Consider the following 18,154-nt stretch of genomic DNA (forward strand, 5'->3'; position numbering starts at 1 on the left):
CCTTAATAGTAAAGCAAATACTTGGTTTCAATGGGCATCACTTATTTCTGGGGTTGTAATACCCAGTTTCAGGATTCTCCTCAGTTCCCAGTGTTACTAACAGATATGACACATTTTCTTGAAAGTTCTTTATTTTTGGAGCACAATATGCATTTAAATATATATTTTTTTCCACAAACCAAATTTTACTGTTAGTATATATAGTAGGCTCTCACTCTACAGGGATACACACAGGTAGTACTTTTTAGAATTGCTATCTGGATTAACTATGCTCCTATATTGTTAGAATAGATTACTCTAATATGTAATAGTAAAAGTTTGTTCCTTTGAAAAATTCATTTGGATCCAGAATTTCTCATGTATGTTTTTTGGGGTACTAAAACAGCTATAATAGGTTTTGTGAATGAACAAAAAATTAATTAAATTTCATTTGCACATATATATCTGTCCATAACATGCAGGACTTTACTGTTTTAAGAGTTTATCTCCACAACTCTGGGCTATTTTTGAAAACTTATTAGATCTGCCATTTATTGGCTTCTAATAGCCAATAAATGGTTCTAATAAATAGCTCCTAATAGCTTAAGGTTTATAGTTATAGCATGGCAAGACCTTAAACAATTGTTCAAGGTTTTTTCCCCCTCCTTTCCCTTGCTTCCTCTTCTTGACTTTCCTTTTTTCCTTGCAATGTCATTCTGTCTCTTCAGCATACAGGCAGGGTACACCTGTCTGATTTGACAAATGAAGACACCACACATCTGCCATTCAAACGTCTGTACTAAAAACCAACCCACTTCCTCTCCCACTCACATGTTTCCTCTGTGCATCTGCTAACCAAATGGTGAAGTCGTGCATCGCTGCAGCAGTTCTTCTTACAGCAGTGATATGCTTTCATTCAAGCCTCTAAATGAGTGAGCATCAGCTTTCCATAAAGGGCAAGAATGGATGGGCGTCATGAGGGTGATAGATCAGGGAGGAGGGGGCAGTCTGCTCTGGGAGTGTGCAGGGAACCCAGCATTCAACACACACCCAGACAGCTTGACATATGAGGCAGCGGCAGACATAAAGTGCCATCGTTCATGGCTGAGTGGTAAATCCTGAACGGTTGGAAGAAAGACGACCGCAAAAGGCATAATGCTCTATTTCTCTTAATAAAGCAGTAGATCAACGCTACAAGCAGGAAGCACAGTGAGGGTGCAGATCGGCTGAAAGCACAACAGCACATCTGTTGAGGCTGTAAATCCACAAGTTCTTCATTTCTTTTTCAGCGGACGTGGAGACGACTTTTAGCTGTTTTTCCACTGCTCTCGACACAAATCATGGCCATTTAATGAGAGCCAAAAACATGACATGATAGAGTTTTATTAGCGCATTTTAGGATTTCAAAAATGGTGGCAATAATGGACAGAAGCATGGTAGAAATTGTAGGATGACGCACGCTACCTCGTGAACCACAATGAATTGTGAACAGTGCCAGAATGATTTTTTTTCTTTTTTGGTCTTTTAGGAATGAACAGTGTATAGACAAAGAGGTAAATCAAAGATTGACAAATCTCCTGGTGTACAGCATAAAAAAATCTACAGCTTTAATATGCCAAAAATTGAAGGTATTTTTTCTTACTTGTTTTTGAATTGCAGCTAAAAATGCAAATGAGGTAATTAACTATTATCCTTAAGCAGATAATAGTTTAAGGAATAACCTTAATCAGAATATTTTTCCTGACCTGACACAGAATGATCAACTGAATAATAGCAGAAAAATATTATTTTTCTTACTTTTTTATTCTGGGTGGGTAATTCAAAAAAGTGTTGTCAATTAATTTTTTATGAACTCGGGTAGCACAATTACCAGTGCAACATTACATATTAAAATGAAGTTCAAAATAATTCAAATCACTGACAGTTTTAGATCTAGAATAGTTTTCTTTCAACTAGGAATTTTGTTTCTGGGCGGGGCATCTCTTAAAATCTAAATGGGAACTTTAGTTTTGATTATCACTATTAAATAGTATGTGCACTGTTTTGAGATAATGTGACAGCAGACGTGCGCGTTTGGAGGGTGGAGGGGGCTACAGAAATAAAAACATGCAACAGAATGATGCTAAATGGAGACATAAGTGGACAGGCTCTGTAGGAGTTTTATGGAGGCATCTGAGCTGGATGAGAAGATAGAGCTGGAGTGTGAGCAAAGAAGGTTAGTCATCCAGTACTGACAAACATGACTAAGATTATGCAGTACACTGTGCGGTATAGGAAGTGCAGTGTCAGCTTTAAGCAGAAAGTCAGAAACCTTTTCTGTGGATGTGTCTGAGTGCATCTTTACTTTTACCACTTTAAATTTATTCAAAGCTGACAAGATGCTAAAATATGCAAACAAGCCTAAGACACCTGAGGAAGAGCTAAAATGTGAGTCAGTAAGAAGTCTGATGATAAAAAATAGTTCACATTACACAAAGATCTTATTTTTTTTAACAAATCTTTTTACACTGGCGCCAAATATGTGTTTAGCACCACAGCATTTGTCTGTCCTCCACTGGGAGGCAGTGCTGCTCCTCGACACAGGAGATGGCTTGTCAGCAGTTAGTTTATTTTCTGGGAGCCATCTGGAGCTGACATTAAACACACATAAACAATGAGCCTTTAGCAAGCAACAACACCAACAAAAGCAAGGGCAGTTGTTTCACAAGAAGGACTAAGTAACAGACATCAGCTTCCAGTTTAGGGTTGCTCTAAGAATGAGGTGGCCATAAATATTACACCATTTATGGTCACTAAATTATATAAGTTATTTCCTGTGGCCAAATGAATAGCAAATTTCCTTTTTTGGGATTATTAAAGTGCATCTACTCTATTATTCTATAATTTTGTCAAAAGGTATGCACATTTACACTAACGGCTTGTTGCAGTTTTTTTCTTTGTGCATATATATTTCTGTCAAACAGATTTGCTCTTTAGTTGAAATGTACATAACATATTGCGAAAGAGATGGATTTTATTTTCAAGGCCTTTAGCCTTTTTTGCTCACAACATATCAAATATTGCACAGAATAACTTAGCAGTAGAAGTAAAATGCTAACAAAAGCATTATAAGAGCAAGGTGATTCAATAACAAGAGGAATATCTTCTGCATTGAAGATGAACATGATGGATCACATACTGTGGAAGATTGTGCTGCCACAGGCAGATCTGCCTCTGAAGCAGTATCTCTTTGCACCTATGCAGTTTGCCAATAAGTCTGTGAAAAATTATTTGTTCCCTCAGAGACTTGTGATTTTCTTTTTCTATGCTCTACTACAGATCAAGAAAATAATTTTATCAGAGAAAGGTCACCTAAGACGATACAAAAAGCTGTTTTTAAATACTTTGATTTATTAAGGAGAAAAGGCAAAGTTCCTGTGATAAAGTAATTTCCCCCCTTTTGACAGAGATCTAAATAAATAAAAAAATAACTGCTGCTATGATAAGACAAGACTGAGATGCAAATGTTATTTAAAACTGTTTTGCTTGGGTTTTCTTAAACTCCAGTGCAGTTTAGAATAAGCCCAACAATTTATTTATATTTATGCTAATTGCAGCTGGAGCAAACAATATTGCATCTTCAAATACTATGTTTTTGCAATTTGTGTGGAAAAAAAATCCCATCTGTTGAAAGCTGGTGGTACTTTTTGCAGAACAAAAGGGAGAAAACCAACCTGTCACTCATCAGATCGAATACATCCTTTTGTCTACTGAGGTCTGCCAGATATTCTTGCAACTATATTTTTGTTCAAATGACTTGTTTCAAATCATAACAGCATTTCAAATTTGAAATACAATACCAGATGAGTTAAAAACATTGTAAAACCAATTCCACATGCATAGGTTGATAAAGTAAAACTAACACTTCAGCTTGTAAATGAGAACTGTTTGTAGTGCAGAACCTTCTGGTGTTATGAATTGAGGAGTCTTTGTCTGACTAAGTTGTTGCAGTAAAGGTGTAACACGTTTCTTGACAGATTACACCAATCAATGGGTGGAGCAAATGGCCTGAGAGATCCATCCACTCTCCACCTCAGGCAACTTATTTCAAACAACTGAAACGATATGTACTGATTGGCCAAAACGCTGACTCTAAACCTTTACCTTAAAGGGACAGTATTTTGTGTTTTCTCTGCATGTATTGCCATTTTATAGCACAATCTAGTAACTATATTACCTTGAGTTGTTATAAAAATGCAATGGTTATCAAATATGACTTGGAAGAAATTTGACTTTCTAATTTAACATTTTGAAATTGGGCCATTGTCTCTTTAAGAAATTTGTCCTCATTCTAACTCTCCACCTTCAGGATGTTATCACAACAGTGCTCCTCTATTAACCCTTTAACTTTTAGCATTGAATGGAGAAGTAGCTTGTATAATGAGCTTGGGAGACGCGGAGTTCCACCAGGTGTTTGCTAATTACTGCTGGCTAGTCTGAAGGAGCTGAGTGGGGGAAGTCTGCTCTGTGAGACGGAAGATCTGATGCTTGGAAACTGCAGTTCCAAGGAGGAGCTTTGTCCTCTAAGGCAGTGCTCAATCTTCTCAACCATTTTGGACAGAAAAATAGTTGCCACAAGAGATTAAATGACTTCTTAAACATACATGGAAGCATCAAAGCAACACTTCATATATGTTTTTGATGAGGGAATAACATTATAACATTATGTAAAGCTCAAAAAAGTCGATTTTATACAATACTGCCCCTTTAAATACAGCCTCTTTAGAGGCTGAGAAGAGCCCTGCTCTAGAGGTAATATTTGATTTGCTTCATTTGGCCTACTAGAGTAGGAATAGTAGTAACAAACTCGATGGAAGTTGGGCACGTTGTTTTTAAAGAAAACTAAGAGGAATGAATAAACCTGAACGCAGCCCGTCTCCCCGTGGTAAGGCTGCTCTCGTCTCAAACACAAAGACAGGGAAACGTGCACAGGCATCATTGTGTTTTAAGGAGAAAGCTTTGTGGGGAAAAATTTATTGTTACAGTATATTCATGCTAGTTGCGGTGCCAATCACCCAGATCTAATCTTTAAGATCCCCCCTCTCCCAGCACAGTCATGCCCACAACCATAGAAAGAAGGGTCGGGATTGCTAATAGAGGGTCAGACGCTGAAGACAGCTTGTGTTATTCCTCATGCTCGGTCTGCTTCTTAGAGGAGTTTCAGTGTCTGAACTCATTCGCAGCTTTGGTAAACCATATGAGCCAAAAGAATTGACACTAACCCTGCATTTCCACCTCTGAAACTGTGAATGAGCACAGACCTGAATGTGGGAGAGGGAACAATATCTGTGACTCATGCAAAAAATAATCTGTTACCAAACAGTCCTTACCCTGTCCTTCACTATGAGACACTTTGCAAGGGGAGGAGACAAACAATGGACACAGCGTTAGTCATGAAGAGTTTAAAAAATACTTTTGATCACATCAGCTGCAGGTTTCCAACCCAAAAAGTAGAAGAAAAATATGATAGACGCTCTGAACGGACTCCGTCTGCTCAGTGGATTCAATAATCCATCAGTGGATTTATGCAAACATTGGCTTCATTCCAAACTGATAACTTTCTCTCTTGGGTTTGATAATTTCATCTCCTTTTCTTTCTTTGAGATTGGAAATTACACACCAGGCACAAGGTTACATGACACAATTATCCATATTTCCAACGATGTTTCATAACATGTCAACACTTGTGAGAGGTCTTAGCTCCAGATCTGAAAGCAGCCAGTGTCTTTTTTTTTAACCCTTAGAGGGCTAACACATCACATTTGTGGCACAGAGAGAACACAAAAGAGATGCTAACCACTTTGTCCTCCTTTGTGGCATGCAGTCCAGGTAGCAGAGAGAATTAGGAAAAATGAAAAAAAGGATTGGAGAAAGGAGGAAAGGAAGACATGTTTTGATAGCAGAAACGATGCAAGAAGTAAAATGCAGGGGAACGGAAATGAATGATGTGGATATTGTGAAAGAATAAGTGGCAAAAGAACAAAGGGAGACAGAGGATGTGGTGCAGAACTTGTTAGTTGCATTCTGCAGAATATTCAAACATACTTCATATTTAGTGGGTCTTAAGATGGTGGACACAACTTAATGCAAATGCTGCTGCAGGTACATGCATGAGCCAGCTTGGCATGATCCTAGCATGATATCAGGCTACATCTCCCCTGCAAAAGGAGGAACTCAGCTAATCAAAAGCCACATTCCTCCATGTTCTTTCTTTCTAGCCTTCTAAGTACATGCTTACTCTTTTAACTACTTGACATTTATGCACAGAAATTTTGTGCAGTCCCTCGCCACCTTTTTAAAACCACTACTTAAAATGTGTAAAAATAGAAACCCTAAAATGAATTCCTTCATTTTGTTGTAGGATCATTTCACACAGGGAAATGTAGAAAAAAAGTCTAACTTTACTTTGACTTGTTAATTACTGGGAACACATCAACAAACATCCGCTAGTATCACTAAAAATTTTTAATATTTTAAGAATTTTAAAATACGCTTTGTTGAGTAGAAACGAGCATTAAATTAGTTATCAATTGCTTTCTATTGTTGTGCCGAATTAATATGACATGACATACAGAGTTATTCCTGATTATCATCATAAATCATTGAGCGGCTTTTCTGCTTAACTTTCTTATATGTAAAGAAATTGTTATAATATTACAACAATTGGAACATTGGATATCCAACGCTTACTGTAAGCTGATGCGAAAATTTAAATCCTAGTGCTACAAAGTTATAATAACCAGTCGACTGTGTATTCATGACAGCTGGCTGTTTTAAGATGGAAACCAAGAACAGTAACTTGACTGATCACCCTTACATATTGGATGGTTCTCCACAAATAAAATATTCCCACTGCAACATTTAAATTGTGCCTATGTAAGTTTTCATCATTCAGGGATTCTGCTAGTATTCAAAAGTTTCATTCTAATGTATTAATTTTATTAGGTTTCAATGCAGTGTGCAGTGTTTTCCTTAATTTATTGTTCTAGTGATTAACATGAATTAATTGACAAACAATAATAAGAAAGAACTGTGAAGACAGCCTTTAAAAGTAAGATTTTACTAAAAGATCAGCATATTTGGCAAAGCACAAATTTTACCAAATTAGGTGATGATATTCAGATGATTCAATTACTGGACTTTGAGCACAAAAAACATTTGTTCCGTGCCTCAAAATTCTCTGTGAGGGCAGTCTGATTTGACTTTGATTCATTGTAGTCAATGATCATGTTAGTCTTTTCACTTCCACAGTTCGACATGTCTCGCATTTAAAGAGAGATGAATGAATTCACCAGCAGGGAAACTATCTTTATCCAGTAATCTGAGTGATATTTTCAGACCTGGGTATATGTGTTCCCAGTGTGATTCTAGTCCCAGCCGGGATGAGTGGACACTGAACAGATTGGCCACCAGCATGCTGAGGATGACGGGCCGAGATTCAGGTAAAGTGAGCAGAAGGAGTGTTCTCTCTTAGGTTGGAGGGGAGCCCAGAGAAGGCTTAGATGGAGGAGGATTGGGTCCTAAAATAGCACAAAAATGTTTGGTTTTGGGTTGGAAATCACACTGTTCCAATCTGGAGCAACCTTACCATTATTTTATTATTTAAAGCGAGGGCTTTTGCTTCTTAAATCTTTTCAAATATGACTGTTTCTAGTCAGAGTATTCATGTTGCGTTCATTAGTTTAATTAAATCCAGAAGATTATTAACAGATTTTAGCTTAGTAGAGACGGTGTAACTTTGAAGTTTTCACTTTAATAGATGAGCTCTCTCAGAACATCAAATTCCACAGTTTTATCACAACTCCTAAAGTCACATATTAGTGTAAAATTCAGACTTTGTAAAGCAAAACCTATATGTGCACCAATCATGAATTTAGCCATGCAAGGGATAAAATATAGCTCTAACAGGGAAACATAGCAGTCCTGTAGTTAGATAAAGAGGCTTATTTTAGGTTCAGCTATAAAAAATTCTTCATCCAAATGCTTTGTGACAGGCACACTAAAACAAAAAGTGAAACTAAGAGTATTCAATGTAAGATGTCATATACATGCTTGCTAATGCGTTAGCAGTAGTTGTAGATAGATGGATGTGACATTACCAAAGTTCTCCTCTGGTTAGACACTGAAGAAAATAACTATTTCACTGTTTCAAAAGATTATTAAGCTCCAGTAAATAATCTCACGGGAGAAGATTGGTCAAACGATGCCATTTGTGAAAACGGTGTGTTGTAAATTGTGTTCAGTGTAGAGTAGACCAGTTTAGTTTCAGTGTTGTTGCACTTTTTAATCTTGACCTCATTTAAGGTGGTCTAGTTTTAATATTACAAACTGAAATTAGGTGCTTCAATTTATTTGTTTATTGCCAACACAATCAAGCTTCTAAAAATCACAAACAGTGATGTAATGAATCTGAAATCAGTGAAGAATATATTAGCTCAAGGTTGACTTGTCTTCAGTAGGTTAGATTTCAAATTTTTGTTTCACCAAAAGTATTTTTGTTTACTGCTAAAATTTATAGGACAATGTCCCGAGTGTGCTGAAAAAGATGCCATAAGCACGTACCAAAACTGAGAATATGTGCCCAGAGCAAGATAATCATTGTCTAATCAGGAGAAATGTTAGTAGATTTGTATTTTTAACATAATCATTATTTTCAGCCCTGAAAGTCCATTGTTTTAAATTATGTGTTCCACTGACTGTTTATATCTCTGCCCATTTGAACTGGTCTGCAGCCATCAACAGACACAGTGTCTCTGCTTTTATGGTAACAATAATATTATGAAGAGTTGAGTGAAATGCAGCCTGAAGCTAGCTACTCTTGTTCTTTTCTGTGCTGTCCTGGAGATGTGGCTTGAGAAAAGCAATACAATCAAAGGCTGACATGCTTACTTTGACAAATACAGTATCATCACAACACAAAAGCCAAAACTAGTGTGCTTTCATGTTCACGTGTGCAAAGGTGCTTCAGTTCAGAGTCATTCCACAACATTAAAACCTTCAATTTTATTTTAAAAGAAAACTTTGAAAGGCCTATGTCGGGAGTAGAGCCATTCTTTTGGGACACTTTGGTTTCTTCAAAGTGTGCAAGGAAGCAAGAGGAGAAAGCATACAAACACAGCACAGAAGCAGAAGGACTAGCTATATATTACCTACAGCAGGGATGAGGTGAGTGTGCAAAGAAATAAAGAGGAGGAATTTAGAGTTAAGGATTCTTACATTGTTGGAGCGCAAAGATACTCGCCCTCCACAGCGAGCGCAAAATTTGGTCTGGCAGTATGAGCAGAGATGGCCGCAGCCATCAGCGAACTTGGTCTTGCGGCAAATGCCGCAGGTGGGAGCGTCGTCCTTCTGCTGCGCCTGCTGACGTCGCGTCTCGACCCCGATGCGACGCACTTCCTGTTTGTAGCTCTCAAACTGCTGGTGCAGTGTCCTGTAAGAGAGGTTAGAAAGTCTAGCATAAGACAGTGGTGTCAAGCTTTAACACATGATCAACAAGTTTTTCCTTATTACCCTTAAAATCTGTAATAAACGATATTAAATAAATAAAGCTCCTTATAAAACTGCTTACACCCCTTTTCAAAATTTGCTGCTTTGCAACCTCAAACTTTCATGTATTTTATGGATAACAACTTGGCAAGAAAAGGAGGCATGTTTTTTTTCTTTCTTTTAATTTGAACAAAAGACCAAATTAAGTTGCAGTACCTTTTAAAATGTATCCCAAAGAAATGGTAAAAGGTAAAGGTAATACAAAGTGCTTCACAGGAATTAAAAGGAAATACAAACAAAATAACAAACCAACAGAAAGAGCAAAAGAAGAAAAAGGATCTTGATCTAAAGTATGTCCTGTTCAGGGTTGCTAAGTGTCCTCTGGTCTAATTCCACTTCTGGGTTGGAAGAACAAGAGTCTTAAAAGTAGTTTAATAATGTTTATCCAAAGTATATAAACTAGAGACTCCTATTCACGGTTAGTAGACAAGTGTAAGTAAGAGTGTATCCTTTTCAGGGTTGGAAAAATAGGAGTCTAAAACATAGTTGCTAAGGTAGATTTTCTGGATTCTAAGTTTGTTCTAATGATGGTACTTGGAAAACCTGGTATGTTCTTTGGTGGTTCTTGGTATAAAACGTTTTAGAACATTTTGGTCTAGCAAATTATATTCCAGGTAAATACATTGAAATCTGAAGTTCAAAAGTCATAAAATCTGAAAAAGCTAAAGGGACATACATTTTTAAATTAAAATTACAGCAACAGAGAACAATGTTACCGGCAATTAGAGCTGCACTTGAAAGGGTTGTTTAAAAGAGAAATTTTATTCTCATTAAAGAAAACGTGGTGCTTCTCTGTGGCTCTCAGCCTTTCATCCCGCTTCCTGGCTGTGATGGAAATGACCTGCAAGGGTCATTTCCATCACACAAATCAGGACAAGCAAAAGCCCCCACGCTGCTGTTTTAACTATCAAAGAATAGTCCATTAGTGTGGGAAGCCTCTCACACAGGGATGCAGACATGCTCCCTAACCACCGAGCCGGAGGAGTAAAACCTCTTCATTCACAAATGTGCTGCCAGTTTGTCCATCACCTGTTAAATCTACATTCTCCTACTGTACTGATATACTTCTGTCAATATACTCTTAACACAACTAGTAAGTAAAAGCTTGTGATCCTGAGATGTTTCAATAGTTACCTGGGTTTATTGAAAGCAGACATGTCGTTGAAGATACAACTTTCAGCTGCTGGGTGGAAAATTGACAGAAAACGTAACTCCTCGTGCGATGAAAGAAGGTTTTTCTTGTAGAGATAATTTAACGAATAAGGATCTTCCACCATGACCCATCCACATCCAAGTAGCGATGCTCTCAGATTAAGGTGTAAAAGCAAAAAAAAGAAACATCTGTATTTCTCAGTCTGCACTCAGGAAAGTTGTCCACATAAAACCTCAACGCAATTTAAAAAGCGATTCAAACTCCATGAATTAAAAAAAATGTATTTATGTAACGTTGTTAGTCCATGGTCTGAGTCTTTTCTGCTGTCTGTAGCTTTAAGTGTTGCAGTAACAGACAGCCTCCATGCTCAGTTGGAACAGGGAGGTGACTGGCAGTCTGGGACTCGTCACGGCCAATCAGCTGGTATGTGGAAAAGGCTGGGACAGTCCGCCTGTGATGTGAAATGTCCAATGAATACTTGAGACATAAGAGTCTCACCATAAAGTGATTTTATTCTTCAGGATATCTGAGGTCAGGTTCTGTCAAAAGCAGCTAATATGTCAGTCACATCACATACTGCTTGTGGTGTCTTTCCTTTTGTGCAAACACAGATTACGGCTCCAGAGGCTGAAGCTTCCAGCCAAGACAAGAAGATATACAAACACTATTTTAAGAACCTTTCAGCCATTGTCACATTTGCAATGGAGAGTTACTTGTCAATGAAAATAACAGTTGACCAGAGGACCTCACAGTTACACCAACAATAATACAGTCTATTAACATGGAGCTGGACATCTTTTAGGCAGAAGGAGCTTTCCTGTGTGAAAAAATATATCTTTCCAGTCAGAGCAACTGACTGCTTTAAGTCAGACCATGTACACAGCGAGGCTTAATTTGTCACTCATATTAGAAATACATTTAATATTTTGTTCTCAGTCATTTCACAGGGCTGCTTCGTGGTGATTTGGTTTTGACTGATTAAAAACTTTTCTTGTCATTTTTTCTGTAGAGATTTTATCCAAGTCTCTGTGTTTCCACATTTACTTTCCTCGGTGCCTCAGCTGTTCATCAGTCTGTAATTAGACTTATCTGTACAGAATTACAGTAATCAACCTCCCTTACATAAATATACCTCAGTTCAGTCAGTCCCTTGTCAGGCCCTTATGTTAAACAACATCATTTTGTCCTGCATTGCTTCCTGTAGCCATTCCTGTGCTCCAGTGGCGTGCAAGGTTTTCAGTTTTTCTTCCTCAGATCAACATTTAGAGTGATTGTACCTCTTCTTGTCAGCGTATGGTTGCACAACAACCATCAATCATGACAACCACTATAAAGGTATCATGTGGTTTTTAAAGGAGAGAATTATGTATTTTCCAGGCACATAGTGTCATTTTATACCACATTGAGGGAACTGTGTTACCGTCACTTGTTATGAAGCTGCTATCAAAAACAACTTAAAAGAAATTTGACTTTGCATCATAAGTGCTTCTGATGCCTTGAAATTCTCTTTCTTTGACACTCACCATTCAACACATCATTACAACTCATCATAAGCCGTCATTATGCCGTTTGCAACCGTTCTAAGGAGCATTGTATTTTGTTGGATAAGCTCACCAGACTTGCAGTTCCACAAAGTGTTTGCTAATTGCTGTTGCCACGAGTCTGGTGGAGCTAAATGGAAGTGTCAGGAGGAGAGAGGTGGTGCGAAAGATCGACTGGGGACTCGAGCTCCAAGCAGAAACTTTGGGTAAATAGGCACCAGTTAGGCATCCCGAATGGCGGCCAGATCTAAGTATTCTTCAAACATGTTTGAAATAATTAAAGCACCACTCCAGGTTTGTTTGTTTTTTTTATAAGGGAATAACATTTTAACATGACATAAAGCTCAGAAAAGTTGATGATTTAGCATAATGTCATCCTTTTAAAAAGTTACATGTTAAACTTTTACATCATAACATTCCTGTTGTTTAAAGTCTGTTTATTGAGATGGCAGAAAAATAACGAGAGTGATTGGAGTTGTTTCAACTGTATGGAGAAAAGAGTAGTACCACATCCTCCATAACAAAACCATGACCTAGAGTTTCTCAGTATATCCACCAAGGACTGGTTCTCAACGGAATCAAAGCCCACAGCTTGATCTCATCGAGATGATCTGGATTGATTTGAAATCTGGACATGTAAGAAATTCCTCAAACATGTTACTGAAAGTAAAGGCTGGCTCCATCTCTGATGACAGAGACTGGTAGATATCTACGAAAAATGCTTTACCAGAATTATTTAAGCCAAAGGTTATGACGTTAGCTAGTAAGGGTTAAAACATCCTAAATATTTGCTCATATAATACATATATTTGTCAATATCTTTTGTTCAGTGAGTTACACAGGGTTATTTTGGGTGTTTGCCTGTAATGAAATCACTTTCTTTTCCCGGGATAAATAAAAATGATCAAACATTGAAAGGTTTGTTATGGAAGTACTAAGTATTATATAGTGTCTCCTATTTTGCCACATTACTTAAAATAACTGTCTACATGATTTGACTGACATGTTTTTTTTATATAAACCAGAATTATTGGTCTTGTAAAAGCCTTGAAGTTACTTTTACTGTGGACAATGGGTGTATGAGTAAACTGAATAGATTTTAATTACTGTATAAATTACTTTAAGTATCTTTAAAGGAAGGAGGAAATTATTATTTTTGCTTCTGCCAAAGGCCAAAAAATAAAAATTCTAAATTGATGAAATTTTAATGAAGCGCAACTGCCTTGTTGCTATCTTAAACATCTTAATAGATTTACTGTGCTATAATATAGGTATATTATAGGAGTATATTCTAAGACCAAATAAGCCATAGGCAGTGTAAATTCAAACTGCCACCCTGTTTTTCCCAAAAGATGCTTCAGACAGGCCCTAATTTAACTCATGGATGATTCGTGTGGATTGGAAAAACCCACAGCTGTACCTCGGAATGAAAAACAACGTGACACTGACAGAGCAGGAACGTCATACACCTGACCTCTGACCCCCCGAGAACAGATGTATCCTGCCAATGGGAGGCCAGGGGGCTGAGCCAGGTCCAGGCGCCATGGGAACAGCTGTCAGAAACACAGGGTGCATGGTCGGTTATCATGGCAACGCAGTGGCGTCAGGCACCACGTGTCGGTGGGTGTTAGTGTGCCATATTTTCTGGCATTTCCACACATTCAGCTGAGATGTGGTGTTAAGGAGGCACAAGGCGGCTTTGGTATTAAAAATAAATCTGCAGCCCTCCTGGACAGTACATGCTCTTCCCAAGTACATTTCAGTGGGGTTTTTTTTTTGTTTTGTTGTTGTTTTTTTCTTTTTTGTAGCAGCTCACACAGACACACTTTAGCAAGCAAAGTGATCAAAAATAAATCCAAGCAGCACACTTTGTAAGTCATATACTTCCTCCAAGTCCTGACATCTAGATTTCTACCACACAAAAATTAGTTTCACCAAACAGGTACAATCAATGTGGACAACGGTCTGATTAACACAGCTTTTTGTTTTGAACCAAAGCAGTTCAGTTGTGTATCGAAATTCAGAATAACAGATGACGCGGTGCTCTGATTTTTGGACTAAATTCAGCTGCGGAGGTGAAACTTTATCTAATGGCTTTTTTAGGCATGAGTGTCTTCTGGAGAATGCCTCGCACTCAGGATTTGATGGTGTTGACTCACAGACATTTGAGCCAGTCCTTCTCGAGTCATGACTTCATGTTGCTCAGTTCTGTGTTACAAAGATGTCCCATCAGGTAAGGACAAGCTTTTGGTGTTCACTCAGCTGTGTGTTTATTGATTACATGCCTGAACCATCCGCCGCCCCGGGGGTCAGACGCAGTGCCCAGAAGCACAGGAAGTGACAGCATACTACAGTGTTTTAGTCAAGTCATGAGAAACATCAATCCCTCCTTGATACATGCTAAATGATATTACACTTGAATCTATGAGATTATCAAATGAATTTTATGATCTCAAATTTATTACCTGATTAAATATATGACAATATTTTTTCATGATAATTTCAGTTAAAGGGAGAAAAAAAAATCCTTCCTAAAACTACAGTAATTTAAAATGGTAGAAATAGTTTGTCTTTGAGCATGCTCAGACTGCCTATTAGTTTAATCCGTATTTATACCAAATAATTATAGATGCATACATTGATCGGACAGGATGTGGACATGATGGTGGAGACCTACATAGAAGTCAGAATGCTGAAATTGAGTCAAATGACGCTTTGGTTTTCTATGAGTTTAAGGGTGGAAGCAGTCTGCTTTGCTTTCGGTTGCTAGCACTTTTCTCTCCTACGGTATTACTCATTTTTAAGTTGAATGTCACATATTTATCTCACAGACTAGAAATAAAAGTTGTCTTGTTGAACACAACTTGTGAAAACAATGACTTGGCAAATGCATGCTGTTATTAAAGTGAAATGTAATATCCGTGTGTAGCTTTGCTCTAGATGTGCAGTGTGTGTTGCCTGTGGGAGGAAGCCAAACAGATGTAGAAAACCTACGCACTAGACTGACTAATACCGCTACAGATCAGATGCACAAAGCGCTGGTCCACAGTGATGAAGGAGAACGTGAGCGCAAATCTAGTGTTGGCATGTGGCTGCAGTCTGAGGGGTGTGAAGAGAATAACGGACCAGCAGGGACATGGAGCCAGATGTTGGTTAGCCCAGCTGTGTCCCTGTCAACACTGGTGTGTACGGAGCTGCACACACGCATACACACGCACACATATGCAAGCAAGCAACAATACAGTGACCTAAACCTTTATGGCGTGTGTGTGTTTGTCCGACGAGGCATCATGCACTATTAAGCCCAGCAGGCTGAAATGCTGCCTCCCTCTTACGTCTTTGCCCTCTCTTGTTCTCGCCATCGTTTCCACCCCTGTCCCAACTGACTTCACCAGTCACTGGTGTGGTGTTGAGTTGTTAATTAGCACCACTAATAATACACTGCCAAACGATGGGGAGGAGAGGCAGCTTGTGTGGCAGTACTATTTCTGTCTGATCAGCTGATTTTCAGCGATGCCCCGCAGAAGATTGTCTGTCAGAAGAGAAAACGTTCCAACACAACCAGCCTGGGAGCTTCAGCTTGTGGTAAGACACACATAGCAAGCTTTCCGTTTTCTGATTTGTAGCAAAGTTTCATTTTTCACAACTGTTAACATGACCTAAAACTTTTTAAACACAATAGTGTTTAAAATTTTAAAATGATATTGTGCAATATATCTATCAAAAGGGGTGTGCAGAAAGCCTTCTAAATCCTTTGTTTCACATGGATTGTTTGAAGCAATCTTTGCAATCAAACGGTTGGGTGTTCATAAATCTTTTGACTGGAAACTATCATCATTTACATACCGCGTCCCAAAATACTCTTATTCCAGAGTCTTTAAAGCTTTCTGACATGAATAGATATTTTATCAAGTCCTTATTCAAGCTTCAAAATCAGTAACAATGCCTCATAATATAAACATAATTCACAGTATTTTTAAAAGAAGGTATTGAAAAATGGATATGAACCAAACCCAGTAAGACCTCGATGAAACTGGTCCTGGTCTGATTTTACAAGTTGGGTAAATAATTGCTTTGTCTCCCAGGAACAACTAAGCTGCTGGATGAAAACTATTATATACAAACACAGAACAAAAAAAAGACAAGTTTTCCATCTCAGTGTCTGAAATGAAATTAGATTAAACTTTTCTTGTTTTAGATCAGGTAAGGTTACCAGCATAATTTCTGTTTGCCAAATACTGGAGAGCTCTGTCCATTTGACTGAAGTGGGGTAACCAAGTCAGATTTTTAGGCTGCCTTCAAAGTTTTCTTAATGTCCAGATTGCTTTTATTTAATCTAAGAAAGCAATAGATAAAGTTTCTGATAGTGTCTCAAGATGCAGAGGTAAACCCAGATGTAATGTCTTCACATCTGCTCTATATTTAGAAGCTGCGGCTGATGTTTTATTAAAAAGGTTAAAAAAAGATGCAAATTGCCTAACGCGTGCAATCCAGAACACTGACTGTATTAAAAACTCATAAACACCATCGCGTATGGAGTTCTGCGGGCAGGAAGCTGGGTTTAGCAATACCAGTGCAGCATACCAGAAAAGCTGCACTCCAACTTTTCATGGAGTGCAGAGAACAAAACAAGTTTTCTAGATCAATACCCTGAACACTCTGGGAGACGCAAGAGTGAATGATGAAGAAAAAAATGTCTCCACCTGTGATGAAGCCAGATACCAAAAAAGACAAGACAAGTTGACACATGCTGGGTGACGGCAAGAAGAGGAGGGGTTCGCTCCAGGAGGGAGGCAGAGCGATAGAAAGGTAAATGAAAGAGAAGAGAAAGCACAGGGATCAGGAAGAGGGAAGGAAGAGGGAACAGACTAATTCCCGTAAGTCTTTCTGTCTGACAAACTGCTGTCTGCAGGGAGAAGGTGAAAGAATAAGAAGAAAGCAAAGGATGAAATAAAGGAGAGGTGTCGGAAACGAGCGTGGGCCAGAGAGCAGCAGAGGAGAGAAGCCGACGCATCCGGAGCCTCTCTAAAAATACCACTGAAGGAGAGGAGTGGATGATGGAAAGAGGCTGGAGAGGCAGGAGGATGGAAACAAAGAGATAAAGCAAATCCATCATTTCAGGAAACTGACTTCATGAAAGCAGGACTGTTAAGAGTTTTACCAGAAATTGAAACGTAAACCTGAGTACACTGTGAGACAGGAAAAAAACCCTTTTCAACTGCTGCAATGAAGTAATGAGCTAAGAAAAAAAATGGTGGATGGATGCTTACGCAAATGCACATCTTCTTGGGGTTTGTTGTTTGCCTGCTGAAATATTCTCCATGACAACTTGATCATATTTGTCTTTCTTCACTGTCAGGAGGCTATAAAACGGCACATCCCAGTGCTTGCAGAAAGACAGCACCCAGATGGACAGTGTGAATTTATCTGTAGGGCAGCCATTTCTCAAACAATCTGGTCCATCTCTGGTGAATGGAAAGGCTTTGTTCCCCAGATGTCCTTTCATCCAGCATCCAGTCTGAACACTCACACCTCCTCAGACTGAAGGCGTCATGCAGACTCACTGGTTCAGTGCTCGTCTTAAAGGGATGGAAGCAGCTAATTTTGGAATCTGCATATTTATTTTACTGAAAAGAATCTGGATTTTACATTTCAATAATTTGCTTTTCTTACCTGTAAAAATCCAGTCATGTATCTATCAGATACAAAAGGGTTCTGAAACTTTTTCACATCGGGTTATGTTACAATCACACATTAAAACAATTTCTTGTAACCCTATTCACAAGCCTTTCAAAGCCTCTAGTAGGGTTTCTCAAAGGATTGTCCTGTATTTGTCTCCATGCATTTACTCATCAGTTCTTGGCATCCACTTGTCTCCAGCGCTTTGTGAGACCAA

The 18,154-nt window shown here is 38.4% G+C and overlaps 1 protein-coding gene across 9 annotated transcripts in view; it reads right to left on the minus strand.

Annotated features, from left to right (window-relative positions):
- rims1b (regulating synaptic membrane exocytosis 1b) overlaps positions 1-18,154 on the minus strand; it is a 61,872-nt gene that overhangs the window by 33,579 nt on the left and 10,139 nt on the right. For all 9 annotated transcript variants that reach the window (XM_044113208.1, XM_044113200.1, XM_044113199.1 and 6 more), the window contains exons 2-4: positions 9,235-9,448; positions 5,816-5,827; positions 5,349-5,369 (exon numbers count right to left, since the gene is read on the minus strand). In XM_044113208.1, coding sequence (XP_043969143.1) covers positions 5,349-5,369; positions 5,816-5,827; positions 9,235-9,448 — 247 coding nt within the window. The remainder of the gene's footprint in view (positions 1-5,348; positions 5,370-5,815; positions 5,828-9,234; positions 9,449-18,154) is intronic.

This window comes from Gambusia affinis, linkage group LG04, assembly GCF_019740435.1.
Source record: "Gambusia affinis linkage group LG04, SWU_Gaff_1.0, whole genome shotgun sequence".
NCBI lineage: Eukaryota > Metazoa > Chordata > Actinopteri > Cyprinodontiformes > Poeciliidae > Gambusia > Gambusia affinis.